This window comes from Sinohyriopsis cumingii, chromosome 7 (assembly GCF_028554795.1).
Source record: "Sinohyriopsis cumingii isolate HCF-2022 chromosome 7, ASM2855479v2, whole genome shotgun sequence".
In the NCBI taxonomy this organism is placed as follows: domain Eukaryota; kingdom Metazoa; phylum Mollusca; class Bivalvia; order Unionida; family Unionidae; genus Sinohyriopsis; species Sinohyriopsis cumingii.
Window position 1 is genome coordinate 126,052,274 of NC_142967.1, and position 26,328 is coordinate 126,078,601.

The window sequence follows — 26,328 nt, forward strand, 5'->3', positions numbered from 1 at the left end:
TTTCTGTTACAAAATATTTTATTCACCTTTTAAGTATTCTGCACTTGGCAATGTAAACTGTGATTGTTAACTTGTTTGCATTTTTTTCATAGATGAATTATTTTAGGATGAATATACAGACAAAAAATCTGTGGAAAAACAACCAGGAATATTGCAGAATAAATAGCATTGTAATATTTAATGAACACTTTTCAGTTTCACAGCAATCAATTTCAGAAAAGGCAAGTATGAATGATTATGTAAAATTATTAAAGATAATAAAATGTAACACCATTAAAATGCAAACACAACCTCTATAATTCAATATTCTCCTGTGATGTGGAGAAGAAAAATAAATTTCAGGTTCCGTAAAACAAATTGTTTACTAATCATTTTATTAGCTTGGAGGTACTACTGTTAGATTAATTTATGATTTACTTTTCGTTTTAGCATGTTCTTGCATTTTTTCAAATAGACAATGGGAAAATTAATTTACACTAAACATGTTTATGGTTTAATGACTCTTCATGTAAATGAGTTTATGATATTCAACATGCAGATGTGTGAACATTTTTTGTAAGAAATTTCGGACTAGAAACAAAAAATAAAATTTGTATGCATTAGATGAAGAATGATGAGTAATGTTGTGATAAAAGGGTCATGAAATTAACTGAAATGAGAATAGAGGGTTGCAAGACATACAATTGAAACCCTGATATAACTAAAAAATGCAGCCCTGTAACCCCCAAAATGCCCTACTCTTGAAAAAATGCAACCCTGTAACCCGCAAAATGCTCTACTCTTGAAAAAAGCCAAGCTAGGCTCAAGTCTATTATATAAATCTTTTCATACAGTTTTTTGAAGCAATATCAATGATCAAAAGCATGATGAAAATTGTTCTTCAGTTTCTGTGACGTTCCATGAAGTCTTTCATGAATGTTACAAGAGTTTCTGTTTCTGCCACTGTTACAGCATTGTACAGAGATGCACGTATCCCACCAACAGATCTGAAAGGTAATGATAACAACATTAATAATAATTATAAGGATGACACTGAGTTAGTTAGAACAAAGACCATTCAGGGCCCAATTAATAACATGCCCCATACAATTTCAGTTAAAATACTAATTAAGAGCTGATTAATATCATGCCCCATATAATTTCAGGTCAAATAGTAAATACAAGCTTATCAGTAGTATCATTATCATGTACTATACAATTTCTGACCAAAGAATAACAAATATCAGAGTACTACCTTACTACAGCCTTAGCCCTAAGACCAGTCAATGCCACAATGTCTTGGACAATGCCTTTGCAACAATAAGACCGGTCAGTGCCACAATGTCGTTTTGGACAATGCAGTTTTAGCACTAAGACCAATCAGTGCCACAATGGTGTCTCTGACAATGCAGTTTTAGCCCCAAGGCTGGTCAGTGCCACGACAACATTTTGGACAATGACTTTGCAGCCCTAAAACCAGTCAGTGCGACAATGATGTCTTGAACAATGCAGTTCTAGCCTTAAAACCACTCAATGCCTCAGTATCTTGGACTATGCAACACAATACCAAAAATGAATTATGAACTAGAGTTTCAACTGAAAGAAAAGTATTTGGTGGAGTCACACAAGAGATGGGCATCAATGTTTCTTCAGTAATATTCCTGGCCTTATTTTCAGTGTACCAAAGAATACAGGCATATCATAAATCACAACAGTTGTGATAAAAACTCTGCAAAAGCAAGACCAGTTTGGTAGTGAATGCATACATCTGGTTAAACTGCAAAACAACAAAGAGCCTGATGTGGCAGCCAATCTAGGACTATGATCACATCTGATTAGTTCAAAGAAAACAGATCTTCCTGCTATCTATGCTGTTCTCAGTTGGATCCAAATTCTATACAAGGTAACGTCTCCTACCGGTTTGGAAAAATCTTTATGCTCCTAAAAATTTTGCAATTTGAAGAAAAAAGGGAAGTGGCAGAATAGCTGTTATTGCTGTCTGTCAGTTGAGGCATGGATGGTGCATTTTTACCTATGCCCTTTCAGCTGAATCATCCCCAGTTTTTCAGACTCTTCAAGAAACTTTTTCTCCAGGAATTCATCGCCCTCAGGCTTGCCAATTCGGAATGGAATGTTCATCCGACTCCTGCATCCCTTGTCCAGGGGACAACTGCAAAGAAAACATTGCCAGCTTAATTGTTATTTGTGGATAACAATAATATTTTAAATGCACATATGGATTTTATTTTTGATCATAACTTTCTTACATCTAATACAATCCAAAGAACTGCTGTACAAAAATTAATCCCCAGTTAAGAAACTGCTGCATTACTTTTTTTAATCCTACACTGGTAAACACAAGCGATTATCGTTGCATTTTACTCACATGTAGAATCCACTGGAGTTGTTAATTACATCATACACAGCTGATGATTTCACTATAGACTTTTCTTCCATCTGATGCACACCTCCTTGTCTCTTCATCCATTCAAACACTAAACCCATGATGTAAATGCTGCAAAAAATCCATAAAAGCAAGCATGACATAATAAGATGATTATAATAAACAACAATGTTATACATGTATTACTAACTGCTATTATTTTTAACATATTTATATTAGATGCAAGTGTTTAAACCATCTCTGATATTCATCAGTGATAACAAGATTTAATGTAAGCTCCTGTGTTAGAGAGGCCCACGGATATCATAACAGGTAATCAATGGCAGATCACTGAAAATCCAATAATTAACCTTTCATTTTGATTGGTTTCCCATGAACCAGAATATTAAAAATTAACCATTATCTTGCTTTCTTTCCATTCTTTATCTCTTGAAACTTGTATCATTTTCCCATTAAAAATAAAGTAATTAGGATGAGTTTGAAATAGGTACTTGGCTGTTTTGTTTTCAGTCATTATGACTGTCCATTATGGCCGGGTCAGTGACCCACTAATGCACAGTATTGATGCTTCACAACAGACAATTTGATTTGCTCTGTGCGTGGAGGTGTGTTAGTTTTAACCAATAAAATTGGGTTTAATGTATAGCTGACACTATGACCTTTCTCAGAATATTTGCACTAAGAAGAACAAGCAAGAACAAAGAAATGGGAAAGATTTTTTCTTTTTACTCCAGTATTTCTGGATATTTTAAGGAGTGTGCCGTCAGATAGATAAAACTTTTCTTCTGCATTGAATGAGCCCCAAATCGTGTCGTTTGCAAGCATTAATATGCCGCACTGCCAATGAAAGATTCCAAGATAATCGGGCACCCAGAGTAAAATGGCCGCTATGGCCCATCACATGTTTATGGTAGGTCAGTGATAACAGGTTGTTGCGTTACACATTTTCACTGAGTATGTAATTCAGCATGAATTCAATGGAAACAATTTGTACAACTCTTAAAAAGTGTGTTAATAATGATGTTTTTTCTAAACTTTAATTGGAGATGTGATTTTATTGGGAAAATGCAATACAATAAATTGACATAACCATCAATAATCATTCTGAATGAAGGTTCTTCTATTTTGTGCTCTTTTAATATGATATTTATGGTCAATTTAATTAATATAATCAGTTATTCATTAGTTTATAGTTTTAAAACCTGGTATATATACCAATTTCAGTATTTGAAGGTTTGATGGCATTTTGCAGCCCCCCCCCCCCCTTTATCTAAATTCATGGCAATAGTACATGTTAGTAAGCATTACTGTTTTATTAATGAATTTTCAGTCAGTATGTTATAAAGAAATTGAAAATGTCCTTGTATTTAGAGCATTTACAATTATAATAATTATAAAGACTTGGCATCTGTCTCCAATCCAGTCCCTAATTTTTCCTTAAATGGCTAAAATAATTTTAAAGCCCTTAAGAAATTTAAGAAACATGAATTTCGACATAAATTTCAGACATTCATAAATTCATTTATTGACAAAACTCAAAGGACACTTTAAACATGTTTGACCAAAATGTATAATTACTAATTCCATACAGTTTAATTAATTTTTGAGCTAAATTGTCTTTCAGATGTATATGCACAACTAGTATTTCTAGAAGGCAATATTCGGTTTAAGACTCTAGTCATCCGATTCCAAACTGGCCATTTCAGTCTTTGGAAAGTTTGCTCACGCTTGATCCACTTGTGTCGTCTGTAACTTTGGATTATTTTAAGAATCTCACAACAGGACAATTTCTTTGCCTCATCCATAATGCCAAAAACTTTGAAGCCTATAACCTCACTGTCAAGAAAGAATCTACTTGTTGGTCATTATTATTCCAGTAAATCGTCTTTTAATGTTTGCTTTTATACATATACGTGCATATGTATAAAAAGCAAAGCTCTAACAAAGCAAAAAAGCCAAATTTTGAATATTCATGATATGTTTTGCAATGAAATGTCATTTTTAGGAAGCATTATCTCAAAACGTACAATAGATAATGCAGTGATTTTTCACACGAGTTTTATAATGTTGCATAGTTTGTAGTTCTTTATCTATCTGAAACAACTTCATCAAATAAAAGAATTTTTTAAAATTGAAATGTGCTTTGTATGCTATTTTGACAGATGGGCCTCCCTACCTGTGTTGGACATACTTGTCAGATTTGCACCCTTTTCAGTTAAAACCAAGTTGACATCATTAGAAAGACTTTTGGTGAAAACCCATGTCAATATGACTATCCATTCTTGGGAGTAGTGACACCCAAGATTTTCAAGATGGCCATCTACACCACAAGAACTCTTATGGTGAAAATCCCAAATCACTTTCTAATAGTAGAAATAGCAAAATTTTAGGACCACATAGCAATTAATCTTTCGTTACCAAAATGTGTAATCCTCATTATCTTCTATGTACTGTCTGATATCTCTCAAAAGGATATGGCAAAGATTCTAGATGCTGGTTGCCATGGTTTGTCTTGCCAGTATGAAAATGCCAGTGTGTTTTGCCTGATCAGCTCGGCAATCACCTGGATGGACAACTCAGCTATAGGCTGGGCATTTATCTTTATTGGACAGATGGTCATAATAAATGCTTGAGGTCTAATTTGATAACCACCTGTGGTGAAATGGATGGAATGGCTTACCAAATCACATGTCATTACAAACATCCACCAGTGTGCAGCCACTGTTTGTTGCCAAATTAGTACAGCAATGCCACTGGATCCCCATATACTTCCATACATCATAGTTATGACTGGCATACTGGAGAAGTGACAGATTTCAGTCACTGATTGCCGACTAAAGCAAGCCTAGTGGCTGGATGGCAGCCTCAGCTGTGCTAAAGGTCCTAGACTGATGGCCAAATGGATCATCCACATCCAAAACATACCCCATATGTGCCCAGATTTACTGGCCCCCAAGGCCAAGCTCAAGCATGCTGGGGGACTTTAACCAACTGTACAATCTATAAATGGGATGACAGTCTCCCATGAGCTCCAATTAATTATTGGAGAAATATAAAGAATGGAGTGGAACAAATTCATCAAAGGACAGCAACTGTGTCATCTCTTGTACTAGCTGCCACTACGCCTTGTGGAGAAAGTATAGGTTGCAACTCCGCAACCACTTTTTTCTTTAATGTTAAGCTGATTTAGCAGTCACTGTGGATGGAGGAGACCACCAAAATGTCACCAACTATGTTGGACATTCATCTTTGATTATTAAAATGGCAAAATAATATCAGCAGTGTGTGCCAAAACAACCAACAACAGGTACAAACAGTGCATATTGGAGCACAAGGTCTGCAAAACGGTCCACAACTGCCAGAAATTCAAAATAAATACTAACAAATCATGCAAATTACTGATTGTGGCTACAAACCGAGTTGTTGATGCTTCCTTTTGAAACATGATTAAAAAGTGGGTGTATCTCCAATTCAGTGTGAGAATTCTCACCCTCATAAAGTCATTAATCATTTTTGCAGCTGACGGATAAACCTGAATGCTATGTATAGATACCTGATTTAAATACCTACCTGTATGTGGGTGTTTTGTTGTAGAAATGTGCACCTACCTGCATGTGGGTGGTGTGATGTAGAATTGTGTACCTACCTGTATGTGAGTGTTTTTTTTAATAGAATTGTATACCTACCTGTTTGGGAGTGTTTTGTTGTAGAATTGTGTACCTCCCTGTATGTGTGTTTTATTGTAGTATTGTGAACCTACCTGTATAAGGACATTCTGCTGAAGATTTGTGTACCTACCTCTAAGTGGGTGGTGTGATGTAGAATTGTGTACCTGCCTGAATGAAGGTGGAGTGCTGCAGTATTGTGAACCTACCCGTATGTGGGCATTTTGTTGTAGATTTGTATACCTACCTCTAAGTGGGTGGAGTGTGTTAGAATTGTGTACCTACCTGTAAGTGGGTGGTGTGATGTAGAATTGTGTACCTACCTGTATGAGGGTGGAGTGCTTTAGAATTGTGTACCTACCTGTAAGTGGGTGGTGTGTTGTAGAGTGAGTTGTTCCCTGCTTGAGTATTGAAACAAAATACAACTGGAGTAATGGGTAGAGCCTTTCCTAGCAGATCTTCCCGAACTATCACCACTGTTACACCAGCACAGCCAATGTTTTTCTGCGCCCCAGCAAATATTAAACCAAACTGAAATCATAAAAAAACGTTAATTGGATAAAAGCACTGCCCCACAAAAAAGTATACATGAAAGTATTTTTGTCGTCATAAGCATGTTTAGTCTTGCTGCAAATCTATGGTCAATTACCATATTGATCTCATTAGTAACTACACAAAGCAACTAGAATCAAAGCATACATGTCAACCGCAGGTAAGGAAAAAGTGTAATACAAGTGGACAAAATAAATAATCCAAGCAGAAAAAGAGTAATCCACATATAACATGATAAAAATTCAATGAGCGTATGTACAAAATGATTTATTCATCCCTCTGGACTTTTAACATCAATTAGTGATTCAAATTTTTGTATATAACACTTTGAGCTTTAAAAAGCAACAGACTCTCATAATGCAGTTCAAAACACTTTGTACCAGCCGAGACTATGAATGTTTTGGATACCAGTAGAGCACTAAGTGCTGGGTTACTGAGCCTGAATCTGGATTCAGTTTTATTTTTGTTAACAATACTAAACAATCTCTCACAGTCAGCATTTTAATGGTAAAGAACCAATATTCGTTTCATAACCTGACAAGGAAGAGGAAATTTATATCTTACAGTTATTGGGTCTTTTAGCTAGGAAATAAGATGAAAAAAAAATCAACTCTGTCTGCATGAAGTACATTGTCAGGTAGAGCGCCAACTTGATACTTCAAGAGTTCTCCTTCTAATTAATCAGCAGCCTTTCCTGCAGCATGGTGCATCATATGACAAGACAACCTGATATGTACAATGATGGAGACATTTTTCAAAATACTGAGTGTGTGATTTGGATTTTAACATGTTTTAACAATTGTTCAGTCATACTGCTATGATATCTGCAGTGTGGCAAGTTATAGTGATGTCTAGCACTGGGGCATCATGCCACAGGCATGTAGCATGATGTCCCACCCAGTCACATTATCCTGACACCAGGCCAACCAGTCCTAACACTAACCTCTTAATGCTGAGCGTCAAGAGAGGCAGCTGTTAGTACCATTTTTGTAGGTCTTTGGTATGACTCAGCCAGGAATTGAACCCATGACGAATGATGGAGACATTTTTCAAAATATAGAATGCAACTCCTTTATGAATTCCAGTCATCACTGATGCAGTGTCAGCAGAAAACCCCATACAGTTCTGCCAACTTATGTTTATTCAAAGCATTATCAAGCAAATAAAAAAAAATGTTTTCTCCAGTGGAATCTATTGTTAATTCTGGTAATGAAAGAAGAGCACTCTGACTTTGTCCTTTTCAATTTCAAAGCCTCTTACACAGAATGGGTACAACTTTTTTGTCATAATCACTATTCCTGTCTGTTGCAATACTAAACGGCCCAATTTTCATGGCTTTTGCAATTTTAAGTGAAGTATCTTCTGCTAAAAACCTAACAATATTAGACGATTTTGTTCTTGCACATGCATATTTTCTGCAATTTTGGAATTGGGGAAACATCAGTTTGAACAAAGGACCAATGTAATCTTCTACTGCTAGGGGTAGTCCATGTTACATTAAGAACTTTGTAGATAATACCTCTGCATTTATAAAATTCATGTCTGCAATTAAGTTCTGCTGTAAAAAATAGGTTACCTTAGTACTGGAGTTGGTAAAGCAAGCTAATTCAAGGTTTCTTTGTTTTACCACCATGACCAATATTAAAATCTATTCCACGCAGCCTGCAAGGGGCGTGAAGCTGCCCTGGAATGGAATGCTGTATTGTATAATTCATGTATTCATCTCTGAATCGTTTTTTCGTCTTTTCCTAATCTATCTGTGAAATTAACTGAATGTTTTTTGTTGCTCTAACACACACATTAACTAGATTAAATCTGACTCGACTTTTAGTGCCAAATACCTATAACTGGTTCTGTACCAGATATGAATTAGAACAAAGAATCTGAGCAAACATTGAAAGTTAGAAAACTAGTCTGTTCACTCCTAACTAAGCCATACTGCTGCTATAAATAAAAACCGAGGTCAAAAGTAGAAACCAGAATGTTTCATGGAAATAGGGTAACTGCTATAAATACAACAAAATACTGTTAGGAAAGTGCATTCAACTCTTTGGAAAAGCCTTCTCTTATATCGTAGTTATATAGACTGTCTTTTCAAGAATACAGTCTGTGGGATTAGTGGGATGTTAATAAATGAGAAAACAAATTATTAATGTTTTTCTGGAGAGGGATATACTGAAAATGCATAATCCGAATATAGTTACGCGTATGGCATTATTGAGTGAAAAAATGTGTAATCATTACAACAAAAGCATAATGGTTGGCATGTATGTCAAAAGTACACATGACATGGAGGGTACTGGTACATTAAAATGGAATCCAAGGAACCCAGGGAACTGGTACATTAAAATGGAATCCAAGGAATCCAGGGAACTGATACATTAATAGCCATAGTTTAATATTTACTTAACACTGAAATAACTATCTGTCTTTCTGCCTGCTCCATTGTGTTAGAACTCTGCTGAAACCAACATCAAAAGACGTCTCCTCTATTTGTAACAGTATTAATGGTTCATGCATTTAGTCTGTTCTTTATGTGTATAAATATTGTTCTGTGCTGAAAGCCACTTTCGCAGTCAGATGTCTAAATGGTCATATGCATAGCTAGCTTTGCCAGACTAAAGAAGTTGTGAATTTAAACAGAATAAACAAGTAGGGAATTCACCCAGACTAAACAAGTAGGGAATCTAACTAGACTAAACAAGTTGGAAGTTTAACCAGACTAAAAAAGTTGGGAATTTAACCAGACTGAACAATTTGGGAGTTTAACCAGACTAAACAAGTTGGGAGCTTAGCCAGACTAAACAAGTTGGAAGTTTAAGTTTAACCAGACTAAACGAGTTGGGAGTTTAACCACACTAAACAAATATGGAATTTAACCAGACTAAACAAGCAGGGAATTTAACTTGACTGAACAAGTTGGGAGTTTAACCAGACTGAACAAGTTGGTAGTTTAACCAGACTAAACAAGTCTGGAGCTTAACCAGACTAAACAAGTTGGGAGTTTAACTTAACTAAACAAGTTGGGAGCTTAGCCAGATTGAACAAGCTAGGAAACTGTTCTTTATGGTTGTTATGTACAGTTTTCCACAGCTCTTATGTGTTGCCTCTAGGATATCTTGCTCACAAATAAGCTTTCTTTTTTTTTAAAACGAACATGAGACAATGTGTAAACAGTTGCTTAACTGAACAAAGATGTATCACACAAGTGCTTCAACTCCTCTACAGGCAACCCGACTTGTGTCATGATAAGCACTTTAGTTAAATCAAAAGTTTTATACCGCACAAAGTACTATTTTATATTCACGACTTTAACATAATTTGTGGGAGTTCTGCACACCACAGCTCTTGAAGTGTGCAAATTCATAAAAAATTTGCAAGATTTCCTCATCTGTATGCCCTGAATTTCTGTATATGTTTACATCTTAACTGGTAAATACAGAAATGACCTTGTTACAGGAAACACAGACTATTCTTAGTAACAGACACCATGCCATATCTTCAAAATATGAATCCCAAATATGAAACAAAAAAATATAATAATATAAAATCAAGTAAATGCACCATTTTAGAAAATTTCTTTGAATTTTCCCTTTTGCACTTGAAGCCAAAACAATTCTCTGTGGAAATTCTTTCAAACAATCGGGGGGCCCCCAGTGGCCGAGTGGTCTAAAGCGCTCTCTGTCACGGATCACTGCCATTTCACCTCTGTCTGCGTCAGTTCGAGTCTCGGGCTCGGCCAATGTGGATATGTGAGAAAGCTTGCTGGTAGCTTCTCGTGGGTCGGTGGTTCTTTCCGGGGTTTTCCCGGGTTCTTCCTCCACCATTAATACTGGCCGCCATGTATAGCCTATCTTGCGCTGAAAAATGGCGTTAAACCCTATAACAACAACAAAAAATCAAACAATCATTCCAAGTATTCCCACCTCTTAACATTCGTATCACAAGCATTCGTGTATTGTGATTCCATAATTTTTTCTACTCACAAAAAATGTGAGAATGGTACATAGTTGTACTGGCTTTTAACATCACTGCTGAGAATGGTGCAGAGCTTTTAACATCACTGTTAAGTATGGTACAGAGTTGTACTGGCTTTAAACATGACTGCTGAGAATGGTACAGAGTTGTAACAGATTTTAACATTACTGCTGAGAATGGTACATGGCTTAAAGCATGCCATCTTACCTTGCTGACATCAATATGCCTAGACATAATGTTGGAGGACATATCACAGACTAGAGGAACGCCATTCGTTTCTGGCACAAACTGAAATTCCACACCTGCAATATAAAGCGAAAGAAAAAAAATATAAATCAACAGATAATAAAGATCTATAGAAATTTAAAATATGAAGTGTCAAGCTGTTGACATTCAATACAATTAATATTCCTATACTTAAAAAAAGCAAACTGAAGAACATATTGTAGTCAATACATACATACAACTGTATTCAAACACAACTGAACTGACCATAAAATTTAATCCATTTCTGACAATATCTTGCATTTGTTCCAAAATGTTCATTGGTGATTAAATGTGCAGTTTTGTTTTCCATTTCCATTTTACAAAACTTCAATAGGATTGTTTTCTACTCTGAAATATACAATTCTCTTCTTACTTTACAGGTGGAATTTAGTTCACACAGACAGTTCATGAGCAAATCTAGGCACTTTTCGAACACAAAATAAAATGTTCAAATATTTAAATTAATGTCATTATTGTGGTGTGCCATGTCCAATAAATTTTGTTTTTAGACCAGAACTCTTAAAAATATTTTTGCTAAAATAGGCCTTGGATGAAACACTAAAAAGCATTTGTGTGTGTGGTATTGTTTACACACGTTTGTGAGTTAGATGTTTTATAAGCTTTAGTCTCGGACCATCTTGAGCAGCTTCCATCTTTAAGCAGCTAATGATCCAGTGGCCGAGTGGTTAGAGCATCCACCTCAGATGCGGGAGGTTGCAGGTTCGAATCCCAGCCAAGTCATACCAAAGACTTATAAAAATTGGTACTAGCAGCAGCCTCGCTTGACATTCAGCATTAAGGGGTTAGTGTTAGGACTGGTCGGCCTGGTGTAAGGATAATGTGACTGGGTAGGACATCATGCTACATGCCTGAAGCATGATGCCCCAGTGCTAGGCATATATATAAAGTGCCATAGCAATATGACTAAAAAAAAATTTAAAGCTATATTTAAAATTAAAAAAACATCTTTAAGGAAACATTTCTTTCCAACGTCCCAAATTTCATTGGTTTTCAACAAACACAACACACACAGTAGTCTGTTGTGTATTATTTATAACCTATATCCAGGCATAGCACTAATGCCAACCACATGTGAAAACATACTTCCCATCACAGAATATATGAACGACCTTTTTTCAGTCAGCACTGATGCCCCAAGCCAACAATAACATCCAATAATTTAAAAATCATGATACAGATACAATACTCAATCAGGCAGAGTACTAATGAATTCAATCCTCAACAAGGCTGAGTACTTATGAATACAAGCCTCAACAAGGCTGAGTACTAATGAATATTTTTCACATCAAGGCTGAGTACTAATGAATACAATCCTCAATATGGTTGAGTACTAATAAACACATGAATAAGCCACACAGAAGCACTTTTCTTTGAATATGAAAGCAATCCCACATGGTATAACAATTTCAGGAAGATATAGTTTTTGACTTCTTTAAAACAGTTTCTTTGTTTTTCACAAACTGCTTATATCAATAAAATAACATATTAAAAAGAAATGCATCTTAGCTTGAAATTCAAGCATTTTTCAATCAAATATTTTATTTTGGTGCCAACTTAAAATTCAAGCACTTTTGTTAGCAACTAGAAAAACTGGAGCACTTGTTAAGACCGCAACCCTGGAGGAAATTTGTGTTCTTACCATGGATTGTCTCATTAGCACAGTAATATACATAGGAAGCATCTGGGTTAAGATTCCATGTTGACTGGTCAGGTATCACTGCAATCAAATAAATAAAATGTAAATATGCAGAGGGTATGATTTTGAAACATAAAACAATAGGCTTTCGAATCATTAAACAGTTACTCAGCTTAAGATCTCTATACATAAAACATGAAGAGAAACTACAAAATTTATTACAACTATGCACAGAACATCACTAATAGACTCTACCAATATATGGCCTCTATGCCATAGAACATCACCAATAGACTCTACCAATATATGGCCTCTATGCCATAGAACATCATGAATAGACACTACAAATGTATGGCCACTATGCCATAGAACATCACGAATAGATGCTACAAATATATGGCCTCTATGCCATAGAACATCACTAATAGACTCTACCAATATATGGCCACTATGCCATAAAACATCACGAATAGACACTACAAATGCATGGCCACTATGCCATAGAACATCACGAACAGACGCTACAAATGTATGGCCACTATGCCATAGAACATCACGAATAGACGCTACAAATGTATGGCCTCTATCACTACAAATGTATGGCCACTATGCCATAGAACATCACAAACAGACACTACAAATGTATGGCTACTATGCCATAGAACATCACAAATAGATGCTACAAAATGTATGGCCTCTATGCCATAGAACATCATGAATAGACACTACAAAATGTATGGCCTCTATACCATAGAACACCATGAACAGACACTACAAATGTATGGCCACTATGCCATAGAACATCACGAACAGACACTACAAATATATGGCCTCTATGCCATAGAACATCACAAATAGATGCTACAAATGTATGGCCTCTATGCCATAGAACATCATGAACAGATGCTGCAGAGTTTGTTTTCAAAAACAGATCTTGCCACAGACAAGAAAAATGACTGATAGCTGAAATAAAAAATAACCTGCCTTTAAACCTTTAGACAGCATTTTAGTATCGTATGCAAATAAATTCAGCAAAATCACAGACCTTACTGCAATGTATCCAAAGCACACAAAACAGTTCAGTTTCATGTAATTTGATTTATATTGTGAATGTATGATCATGATACATTCAACCATTATAACAATGCAACTAGGAAAAGCCTTATAATCGAGTCTTGTATTTATCTTTGTCAATAATCCATACAAATAATCCAAGTCCTAAATTTATCTTTTCTTGTACAAATGATAGCATCTTCATGATTTTAGACTTTTTACTATCACAAATACAATATGTTTATCAAGAAAGAAAGTTACACTGGCAGAACCCAACTTTGATATTCTTAAGCAATAAAATGATTTTCAAATTTGCACCATTTTATTGGCTGTAAATTCAGCTTTGTTTTTATGACAAGACATCATTAGCAGATTAAATCTTCAAAATAACATCAATTCCGGATTAGTGATAAGATTTTGGAGATAGCCATCATGGCAGCCATAATGGATGTCATTTCTGTTGTGGTTTCATTTAGGACTAACCAGACATTACAAGAAATCTTTCGGGAAATCCCCATGTTGATTTATCATCCCTTCTTAATACTACAAATTTCAAAATGGCACATGTGCTGGCCATACTGAATGCATGAACAGCCTAGATGTTGATCAAAACCAAGTAGAAACTGAGATGATTTTGTGTGTGTGTAAAGTTTCATTACAACTACCAATGTAGTAAAGGAGGCATGGTGATAATGAATGTTAAGCTAACAGATGGACAGACAGACAGACAGCCCATCACATTATCTCTTTATGGTCTCTGACCAGGACAGCTAAAACCCAGTTAATTATAAACCTGGTAGTAGTATACCATATAAAATAAATCTTATTCTTTGTATTTGCTATGGACAAGAGACCAAAGCCCAATATATCAGGAACAACTTAATGTAATCTACTACAAGTCAATCACTTCCACATCATTTTCAAATGCATTTTGTCTGTAAACTTCTATTCCCATGAAATTAAAAATTCAGTTCTATTTACAACGTTTTGCAATCCTCACCTGTATAGCTGTCAAGTTTTGGGATCACCCTACTAACTTTTCCGTACTTTTCTGCCTCCTTAGCTGCTGTTGAAGACCAGCTGCCTGTAATAATGTAGTCTGCCGTGTGGTCGGGTTTCAAGCCGATTAAGTTAAGTGGGACTGCTGAAAACTGGCCACACCCACCCCCTTGCAGGAAAAGTACTTTGTAGTTGTTGGGGATATTTCTGTTAAAAGAAAAAGAAAAAGATTTCCGTAACATTTAAAAATGCTTCTTGTACACAGTAATTTGATCAAACAATGTCTTACAATGCAAAAAGATAAGTAAATTTCATGAGCTAAAAACACTGAATATCTCATTGCTGGGCGTCCTTTAAATCTAGATAGGTCCCTCCCACATTTAAACTGAGTTTCCTGATGGGCATGTCCAAAACAAGAAATATAAGTCATCTGAATTCCTTGAAGCAAATTATTGTTAAGTACTTCAGTAATGTTATTAAAACAGGATTAACTAAAAACTTGGTGCAGCTATGCTCTAGCAATGTGAAAGGAACTCAAACCAACTTTTCCATAACAGTATTCGTTCAGGAATCTAATTAAGGTCTATTTTTTACTTTAGTTTGTGGTTATGATCTCTTCTTGCAAGAAATTTGGGTATTTATGCAAAGTGAAAACCCAAAATATTGTTTATGTGGCATTATTATAATTATAATGCACTTTTTGAGGCCAGAAAGTGTCCAAATTGCACTTGATAGTCTGAAACTGCAAAATATGTTCACAAAACTTCAAATTTCACAAAGATTACAATTGTAAAAATGAAACTAAAACATACATAAATTCTCCCAAATTAAGCCTTCATTTAGGAGTAAATCAAAATCAATTAAATTCTAATATACCATCAAGGAAATCTGCTCAAAGAGCAAAGAGAAAAAATGTTTTGTTGGAATTTTATATTCGTTGTTGGTGACTAAATAATGCATCTAATGTAAGGTAATTTGAAATGTTTTTATATTAGAGTTGTGTGAAATTATCCCATTGCTGACAAGAAAACTGATGATAGCCAAAATATGGGAAATGGTAAATTAGTGGTCTACCTCTAATATGACCAACCCTTCTGCATTGAGAAAGTAGCTTTATAATGCAGGTGGCCTTTCCAGAGAGGGACAATATTTGTGAGATGTATATGTGTATAAAGTATGAAAGCTACATATAACTTAAAGCAGTTAACATCTTCATTTAAAAATAGCATTAATCATTAAAATGTTCTTGTCTTAAAAACAGTTATTTCACGGTAACATAAATTAATAGTTCTTATTCTTAGGTGTGAAATGCGAGTTGGCATGCACATTACAATACTGTTCAAAAATATTATTTAAATTGGGTACATGCCTTGTTTCAAAGTTAAAATGATTCTCTTTCCATTTACTTCATTTCCCCACTGTTACAGAATATTCTATTTATCTTTTATGATCTGGTTTATTTGAGTCTCCCAACAATCATTTTGGTGAGTGAGCTCTCCCAAGTGTCATGTCAAATAACTGTTACTTTTCTTCTAAAGTATTATTTTTGTTTACCAGATGACACGCTCAAGTGTTGCAACATTTCTTCCTATGTTGCTAATTGTACAGTACTGCAATTTAATTTTTCAGATGAAACTTCTGTAAACGAAATGCTTTGTTCTAAAGGAAGTGATGCATATACTATCATTTTGTCTTTGTCTGGTACCCCGTTATGTTCAAGGTTAATTTCTGCGCGGGTGTTAATCCATAAATTGTATATTTAGCCTATCTGACCATTTTATGATTTTGACAATTACGTACAGTTGTAAAGCTCCATCGAAATATTGCTGACCCTATTTCTATCTAGCCATGATAGGATATTGACAATTACACCCAGCCATAATCGTCAATTTTAAAAAAAAAAAAACAATCCACTGTGCAAAGTCCAAAGCTCTATCAAAACATTGCTGACCCCATTCCTGTAAGTGTCCGTGTTAATGATACAATAATAACCATAATGGTACATGTACTTTAGCCAACACTCCCTTCAGTAATGAAAACCTTACATCCAGAAACAGACATCAGGAAACATAACCGGATTACTTACCGTACTGTAATTAAATATTGGTTTTGGACACATACTAAAATAAAATGTGGCCACTTGTGAGGGGTCAATTTGTACATTTTTGCACTAACATGTTGTTTGCTGGTCGCGTTAGAGGAGTGCCCATTTTTAGGAGTACTTTTGAACACAAACTCATAGGTGCCAAAGGATTCTGGCCGTAAGGAGTGGGTGGCCGTTCATGAGGTGGACCATTATAGTACTGTATTTAGCTATGAATTTCTGGGTTTCTCTTGCTGTAATGGTCTTGAGGTATGGGGAAAAATAATAATAAACACGCAATATTTTAAGGGTATGGGGAAAAAAAATAATAAACACGCAATATTCTAAGGGTATGGGGAAAAATAATAATAAACACGCAATATTCTAAGGGTATGGGGAAAAACAATAATAAACATGCAATGTTCTAGGAGTATGTGGAAAAATAATAAACATGCAATAGCACGGGGTATAGGGAAATCAATAATATGTAATACTTAGGCTGCAATGAATCGAAAAATTTATAATTACTCATGGAAACAAAATATTTTAAAATACCTTGGGCACAGCTACACAGTGATGTTCAAAATGTACATATTTTGCAGTAAAATATCAATTAAAATATGTAAAGTAATGCTCTTGCCAAGTCTAGATATATGGTCCAACTATTCAAAAATTAAACACATTATCATTCAATAATAATTGCTATATATCACTCAGGGGTACAGAAATAAATTGCCTTGCCACTTGGAACAATTCTATTTTAACTTCAGGTGGCCAAATGTATCAGTCACTGCTCACAGAGGAGAACTATTTTACCTTCAGGCAAACCAAATGTATCCCCCTCCCTGCCCCCAGAGAAACAACTCTATTTTAGCTTCAGGCAAATACAATGTATCCCAGTCCCTGCCCATGGGGAAACTAGCCTTTGATGATTTGAGTTTACAACAGTTTGATTACTATCATGACAAATCAGTTGGTAATGGAAATTCATGCTGGCTGTTATTTATGCCACGTGTATGTTTGCTGAGATTGTAGCTGTTTTCAAATCCCTCCACATCATCTAGTGTTAATAATTAATTATGATTGCTTTGCTACATCATGTATGTTTGTGGGGAGTAGGGGGCACAGTATAAGATATATACAAATAAATTTGCAAAAACAGATCTTGGTAACTAACATGAAACACTGGTATGCAATTTGGGGGTAGAAGAAACTTGCATACTGTGAAATGAAGTCAAAAAATGCATAAAATGTGAATGAACAATTTTGCAAAAGAAAAGAAAAATGATTGTAAAGACTAAAAAAAAAAATGTATTCCATGCAAGCTTAACATTCATTCCAGGCAGAATAATATCTAATAAAGAAATCTGAAATGAATTTCTTTATATCAACATTAAAGGTTTTTTATGTTCAAAGATGGAAACAGACCAGTCATAAATTGTAAAATCCATACTTCCTGGGATGATTTCTTAAAAAAAAAAATAAGTTAATTTTATTAAATATTTTGCAATAAAATGCTATTTTCTGGTTCATTAATCATACTGGGTGGAATGTCATTAGGGAATTTCTAACATGGACCACCATGACAGGCACATAAGAGTTTTCAGCCGTGTATTCATCCAGCTGGAAAACTAAGTTTTCCGAAAGATTTTCTGACACACACACACAGACAGAAGATGTTGAATAATTTTATTTAATTAAAGTTTAGGAACACTGCATCCAGATTTTCAAATCCCGGGAACATCCACAGATTTTCAAATCCCAGGAACAACCACAGATTTTCAAATCCCAGTAACAATCCCATATTTTCAAAATATTTCTACCCCTACAGACACATGTTGCATATGACACTTACAAAAGATCTCTCAAGCATGTCTCTGTGTTGTTGATTATCTTGGAGAACTGTGAGGATCTGTGGCTCAGCTCTGATGAGAGAAAAACATTCATGCATTTTGCCTTAGTAATTAAATGTTATTTAATACTGACAGGACAGTCTGCCTTAGTGGATATCTATACATGTAATGGATACCTGCTCAAAAAAGGACACGTATTTGTCATGTTTCTTAACTTCAGTATCAATCTCATCTCTATAAACATTTCTTGCCTAAAACTATAAACTTTGATATCCCTTTATATGTCTGTAAATGTCCTTTATTGACAGTGTAACAGTATCTTAAAAGATATATAACTATCCATCTGTAAGAAAACGTGGGTTCAAAAGAACTAAATATATGACCTGATACATATATATATAACTACCAGTCTGTAAGGTGACAGAGGGTTCAAAAGGGCTATATATGACCTGATAGTCACAGGGCTACATGCTAACTAAATAATACATTATAAAACCCCACAAGTGAGCAAGAGTGCAAAGTTAGATGACAATCAACTGACAAAATGACGGATGCCTGAACATGTGAAAGATGCATGCACATTTTATGTTATTGCATCAGCCCACATGGCCCTTTCAAGGTAAACCATGTACAGTAGTTGTTAATGACATTTAAGCCCTACATTACCTGCCAAATATGTAATCCATTCATGTATCTAAGGATCCCTCAAGCAAACTGTTTTATTATGTAAGTAGGTTACTCTCCTTAAAAGAAGTCTTTATTATTATTATTCACAAGGCATCCATGCCATTCAAAGCTTTCATGTATTTGTTGTGTGTGGGGTGAGGGCCTTAGCCTTGTTTAAAAAAATGGATTTCTGGCCCCAAAATAACTTGAAAATACATTCTCTTTCTCTTTCTCTCTCTCTCTCTCTCTCTCTATATATATATATATATATGGTTCTCAATCTGGGCCTGATCTAGTAGTGATTACCTTGCAAGTGATCTGTTAGTGATTTCCTTGCAAGTGATAGTGAACCTTCTTTCCATCATTGAGCAAATCTCTGCATGTCAATTCAGGATTTTTAAATTCACAATATTTTAAACTTGCTCCACCATAATGAACCAAAGCTTTTTATTCAGCATTTTGCTTGGTTGCCTTGCTATCTTTGGCAATTAATTAGGTTCTCAAAGAAGTGACAGTAGAATGACATATTTCATGTTTAAATACAGTAGCACATAATGTGTGTATTGTGATTACATTGAAACCAATGCCATTTTCTTAAAGCGCAACAAATGGGGACCAATATTGCTTCATTTTAGTAAACAAAAAGGGTTTCACACCTGGACCCAAGTATTCAAGAGAATGTTTTCTCTCTTTCACTCTTGAAAGAAAATTTTGAGGTAAACTAAAAAATAAAATATTCTGCTTCAAAATAAAATAACAGGTAAATTAAAGGTCAGTTCCTTACACCCATTTCTGAGAAGTTATTAACTACTTTTTTAACAAGGGCTCTTTTAGTTCTCTACAACACTGCAAGTACTATATGACAAAGGTATATGTATTTTTTTTAAGTCAGTGCCATCAAGCACTGACCCTGCAGGCTAGATCTAGTTTGTTCTAGTCAGTGTACATGTTCAGAGAGAGAGGGTGCAATTATGTAGTGTTATTCATTCATACATACTCAGTCCTGCCATCTGTCATCAAGCATTGAACCTACAGGATTAATCTAGTTTGTTCTGGCCAGTGTATATGTTCTCAGTATTACCATGTGCTTATGCTGTGTTCATTCATACATGATCTTCCCCAGTAACCCCATTCATGTGCACTTTTACCTATAAACAGTGAAGTCATCAGACAGTGCACTTAGTAACCTGTCTGTTGTTCCCAATCTGGCAAAGGAATTACCCAAGTTATATTGGAGATTATTGCATGATTGTTTGTAAACTTCTGGTCAAATCTAACAAAGGCTCCCCAGTTTAAGTTCATATGACCTTAAAGCAAGCTATTTACAAAATCAAATACTTGGCTAGCATCTAGAATGTCACTGGTCAGCTCTGGCTTAAGGCAGTTAAATAGACAGGTATGTGTATGAACCTTTTAATTTATTAATCTACAGGATATGCTAAGGGCATTAACCTTGTAGGAGGACTGTGCCAGCTGTCACTTGGAACTGGCTACCTCACAATGGTTCATTTTTCTGGAAGCATAATTTTTAATCAAGCAAGTTCAGATAAAAGATAACGAACATGTTATATCTACTGCTTACAAACTTTCCGTACCAACTATGAACAAGTAATGATCTGCAGTGTATGGGCCAACTAGTACAGCCCAAACAAAGCATCATGATTATCAGGAATCCTTGTAAACACGAGTATTACAGCAAAATGTGATAAGTCCAATTTAAAATATGAAACCTTAAGTATCAAGAAATCACCTGAATGGATACAATTTCTATAATTTCCCTTTCCTTCACAACATTAAAAAAAAAACCTCAAACTTGTATGTCCAGTTACATCCAATAAATACACTTACCCATAACACTTACACCAGCACCACCATAACTGACCAGTTCTTTTTGAGCTTGCAACAGAACCTGTCAAGGAAAAGAGGCAGTTAGGGGATGTACTTATGTATTTTGCAAATTAAAAAAATGAGCAATAGAAAATAGAGATTTGTTCCTCATTATGCCTACCTACTTGTCTTACACAACAGTTTCTTATTTGACCATTGATGATATATTTGCATTTAATGGTGCACAAATGTTCAGTGACAGTTCTAATTCAGTACTGATCTTCTTTATAATGCATTATTGTAATTCAAATTAGATTTATTATTCAGAATGTACGTCACCATCAACTGCTAACACAATATACAGTCCAAGTAGCAAAAGCACAAAAAGTATCAAAGTAAGGTGTCCTGCTGGAACAATAACTATTCAGAAATTGACTGCTGATGTTTCGGGTGTTTGTTTATGGTGATTTTGAGTGTTGGTGTTTGCTCATTTGTTTACGACGCTAGGTGGGGTATTTTTTTAGGTGTTCGATTGCCATGCTGCATTCAATTCAATGTAACACATGGGAACATATCAATCTAAATGCACACTAGATAAAAATTCTAAAAATTATTTGCGATTCAACATTCATGGAACCCTTACCACTGCCTCATAATGATATTACTCATGATACACATCTTACAATAAGATACTGTTTGTTACTTGCGTCAAATTAATGGTCATTTTATATTTTCAAAGATACTTCTGTTGTAGGTTAGTGCTATTTTGAAGAAATAAAGCAATGATTAAAGAAATCATAAACCACATATCCAAAATTTGATGCCAATATTTTTTACAAGTAAAAAATTTACAAACATTTGTATTAACAAAGACATTAATCAAAAATATAACAAAAGAACACATTAATGCTCTTAATGTACTGATCAAAAGGGACGTGTATTCAAAGTCATTAAGATGCATACATGCTACATTTGTTGATTGTCAATACAAAATGAAAAACATATCCTACTATAGCTTAAATTCCCAAGAAACTGACACTCGCGCCACTGAATAAATTTGGATTTTCTGACATAAGCAATGCCTTAAACTCACAGTCACATTTTGCACTGTACAACTTTTGTCATGTAAGCAATGCCTTAAACCCACATCCACATTTGCATTGTACAACCTTTGTCATCATGTAAGCAATGCCTTAAAATCACAGCCACATTTTGCATTGTAAACTTTGTCATGTAACCAATGCCTTAAACCCACAGCCACATTTTGCAATGTCAAACTTTATCATATAAGCAATGCCTTAAACCCACAGCCACATTTTGTATTGTCAAACTTTGTCATGTAAGCAATACCTTAAACCCACAGCCACATTTTGCATTGTCAAACTTTGTCATGTAAGCAATGCCTTAAAACCACAGCCACTTTTTGTATTGTACAACCTTTGTCATGTAAGCAATGCCTTAAACCCACCGCCACATTTTGCATTATACCTTTGTAATTGTGTAAACAAAGATACTACTCATAGCTAGAAATTTGTTTAAATCCCAGTGTTGTTGCCAGACAACAAACATTGATAACCTGATTGTCCATTTATTCAACTAATTTGGTCACATATACCGTTACAGTCAGCCCTAATTGCACACAGATTTACACCCCTATTTAATCTAAGATGAACCAATAAATGGTAATGAAACAAATTTTTTTTTTGGACACCATCTTGCTCTCCATCATTTTCTAGTAGCAGTCCACCCAACAACAAATTCTTTCACATTTTACATTTGTCCAAGTTTACATAATGTATTCACATTATCATTAATTCTATATTTTTAAACCTGTATCTAAATTGTTGCTGTTAACACTAAATATTTGTTTGAACATTATACAAGTCAATATAGTATGTAATAGTTATGATTTATTTATTTAAACTTGCCATATTCATTTTCCTAAACTTGGCTAAGAGAAGCAATCCAAATGACCAACAGCATGTGCCCATTTCTTGGACAGACTTATCAAGAAGTAAAATATCTGATGACAGGCACATGTTGAGGCCCAAGCTATGAAATATACAGTATAATACTGCAGACATATACAAGAGTTTACCCTGGGGAGATTCTAGTATGGACTGTTGGTTACTTAATTGGATATGGAACTCACAAGGATTAATGGGACACTTGGCAATAATAAATAGAAATCACCAAATACTTTACTACCAAACTATATTAGGTATTACAGGGCTGAGCAAATTTTTTTTTAACCACTAGCCCAGGACAAGTGGTTTCAGAAAATTCACTAGTCCCACCTTTCTCTTCACTAGTCCCACCTTACTTCTCACTGGTCCCAAAATGGTTTTTAAAAACACTGGTTGTTATATATTTGGCTTCTTCAGGTTCATGTATATGTTTTAGCTCATGGATGTTAAAATATGTCCATGTATATGTCTTGCACCTTCCGAGTCATATATTCAAGATAGGGATAACAAGCACACCCAGTATCCGTCTTACGTTTTATCCCTCCATTTTCAAACAAATTTACCTTCTCCGAATCACCGTTATTACCTTTCTTGTGAAAATAATTTAGCAAACTCATTTTATCCGCAGAGTAACTATCAGCTTGCTTGACAACTACTTCTAAAGTGATCATAAGATCAAATTTCTCTTTTAAATATGAACTGAAACAGCTCATTAATTAGCGTAATTGTTTCGCTTCAAACACAATATCGCACATGGAAGTTAACCATCTTCATAATCAATTATAAATTAAAGAATCATTACTGTCATTTAATCAGTTCATAAAGAAAACCAACACTGATGTCGGTAAAGTACCTTTCATTAATTTAATTACACTGACTCGCTGGATTAAAATCATAGTGAGCCGCTGGTTATGATCTAGATTGAGTAAACTCATTGCAACAAAACCGCTTACAACACTGCTAATTGATCATACTGGCTTTCTTTTGTTTGACGTGTTTTGATTTGCCGATAATTTGGTTGCTTAGCCCAATCAAGCGGTAACAGGATGTAAATGTATAAAGGAAGAGGAGTAGAATCAAGTATTCAGTACGCCCAGAGGGCATGACTGGCCAAATAAAGGTAGATATAGTGATTAAAGAACGAAAAAAGGACAAGCCCGACTTTTTAAAAAGCGTTTGTCCTGGACTAGCGACTTGGAAAATTTTACTTGTCCGACTTCAAAAATGACTAGTCCGGGACGTCGGGCTACGGGATTTGCTCAGCCCTGCGGTAATATGGAAAACTGCTTTAGGAACTCAGATGGACAATTTAATGATGAAATGTTTGTCACTGAAAACGGATAAAATTCCATCTCAATTTTTTTACGAGGCTTACAAATTTAGAAGAATCATTACATATATATTTAGTTGTCCGAGACTCCAGGGTAATGGACGTTTCTACCACTCCCCCTTCTAAGTGTATGCACCTTCATCAAAGATAGTATGGAGTTACTGGAACACACAAACACTTTGAAAGCAGCATTTGGAATATAGTTTCTGAACATCTGGACCTAAACCATGATCTTCCTCAAAGACAATGAAGTACTTGTGTACTTGGTTACAAGTCGACTCCATCAGCACAGACCCTGATATGCCATCACATAATCTGAGGACAAATCTGTGCCTATGCAGTAAGTTAAAAGCAATAGTAGGACACACAAGACAGACTATTGTGCCAGCACATTATGAAATGACTACAAGTCTCTAATATTTGTGGTTGCACTTAAAAAGGAGTACATATGGTACAATGAACTGCAACAAGGCAAACAAAAAGTTCATGTGTAGGCCTAGAACAAACATGTTATTCTGGCACAGACAAGATAAGCAGGAATCTATTTTCCATGAAAATGCATTTGATCTATAGACCAACAAGAAGGTATCCACTTATTTTCCGACATTACTGGAAGTGGTCAGAAAAAAAAGTGGAGACCTACTTGTTGTACTAGATGTCAGTATTTATTGTATTGCATCACTAGATAAGTTGTAAATAAGGTCGAGACCTGAACATTGTTCTGGCGCTTAATGTACAGAGACAGTATTTATACAAAGAATGTGTAACAAATATTGTTACATGCCAAGCTCTACTCTGTGTCGAATTTTGTTTCTTTAACATGGTCCGTGATTTGTGTTATTAGAAGTACAGAGAGGCTGGTGCTACATGGAACACAATGAAACCTCATATCAGTAAGTACACGTGCTAGACCAACACGAAGAACTCCGCTTTGTAACAGTAATGTCAGAAAATGAAAAAGGCGGCGATATACTTGTTTACTTGTTGGTATCGTACATGTGCTACGTCGAGACCAAGGAAAAAATCATACAAAATATAAAAAAACAAATTATATATATATATATATATATATATATATATATATATATATATATATATATGCTCGGTTGCGGAAGAACCATAATTATAAATAGCTCATCTGATGTCGTCTGTTACCAGTACTAAATATAGATTAGGTAGTTTTCCATTCGTACACGCTGTTGACACTCGAAAGGGAGCATTCACAAATAGTTTGTTTACCTCAAACTTTACATATATTGTGTGCTGAATGTGACAAACGCGTTTATATTTACTATATTATGCATACGGGGGCGAGGAGAAAGAAACGACGTCAATAAGAAAGTTGGTCAGGTAAACAAGTTACTTCGTACTACAAGTAAAACAGTTAAACAATTAAAAATAGATTTTTTAAGTCCTACAATTATATACAGTGTGTGTGGTTTAGATATTTAACGTAGCTTTTACAATTTTAGTCATATCGATCATGATTTGTTTGTTATATCTAACGATGTGAACAATATAGTATCGTATTGCTTACATTATTAGATATACAAAAAAAAAAAAAAAAAAAAATAAGAGGACTCAACTTAACTGAAATTTCTAACGTCAATATAAACTGTAGCGTTCTCAGAAAGTAACTATAACCGACATGTAAGAAATGTAAAAACTCACCTCCTCTGGTAATTTAGCAGGCCCTGGTGAAAAGTTTATAACTTTCTTCGATTCCGACATTTTGATGTTTACCGATACTATAATTAATTCACTACGTTCTCTAGTACTCGCCGCTAATGCAAAACGAAGTAATTGAGTCTCTCGTCCTTATAAATGATTCCAATATCACGTGATAAGGTTCCGCTCTCATTAGCTTTGATTGGATATGTGGAAGGTCATGAAAGTTCAGATTGACACGCGAGCGAAGCATGACATAAACATGGTAGATCGCGTCAACTTTCCAAGCACGACCGAAAAACATTGACTTAAAATAAACTATAATCCGGGCACCGCTGAAAATCGCATGAGAACAGAATGTGTTCTATTATGTATGCAGA

At 35.0% G+C, this 26,328-nt stretch overlaps 1 protein-coding gene across 1 annotated transcript; it reads right to left on the bottom strand.

Annotated features, from left to right (window-relative positions):
• Nucleotides 1-26,106, bottom strand: LOC149796082 (phosphoserine aminotransferase-like). Its single transcript, XM_089965994.1, has 10 exons — nt 25,952-26,106; nt 21,005-21,065; nt 18,493-18,562; nt 14,556-14,761; nt 12,506-12,583; nt 10,786-10,880; nt 6,410-6,579; nt 2,366-2,494; nt 2,012-2,149; nt 1-986 (listed from the first exon to the last, which is right to left on the bottom strand). The coding sequence occupies exons 1-10, from the start codon at nt 26,009-26,011 to the stop codon at nt 881-883; spliced, it is 1,113 nt and encodes a 370-aa protein (XP_089822120.1). The 5' UTR covers nt 26,012-26,106; the 3' UTR covers nt 1-880.
• Between the last annotated feature and the right edge of the window lie 222 nt (nt 26,107-26,328).

What these genes read in the sequence shown, in the direction of transcription:
- LOC149796082 (XM_089965994.1), bottom strand. Translation starts at nt 26,011, where the DNA reads ATGTCGGAATCGAAGAAAGTTATAAACTTTTCACCAGGGCCTGCTAAA. An exon ending in TGCTGGTGTAAGTGTTATGG is followed by an intron (nt 18,563 to 21,004) that starts GTAAGTGTATTT and finishes TTCTCTCATCAG; the next exon opens with AGCTGAGCCACAGATCCTCA. An exon ending in TGCTAATGAGACAATCCATG is followed by an intron (nt 10,881 to 12,505) that starts GTAAGAACACAA and finishes TTTATATTGCAG; the next exon opens with GTGTGGAATTTCAGTTTGTG.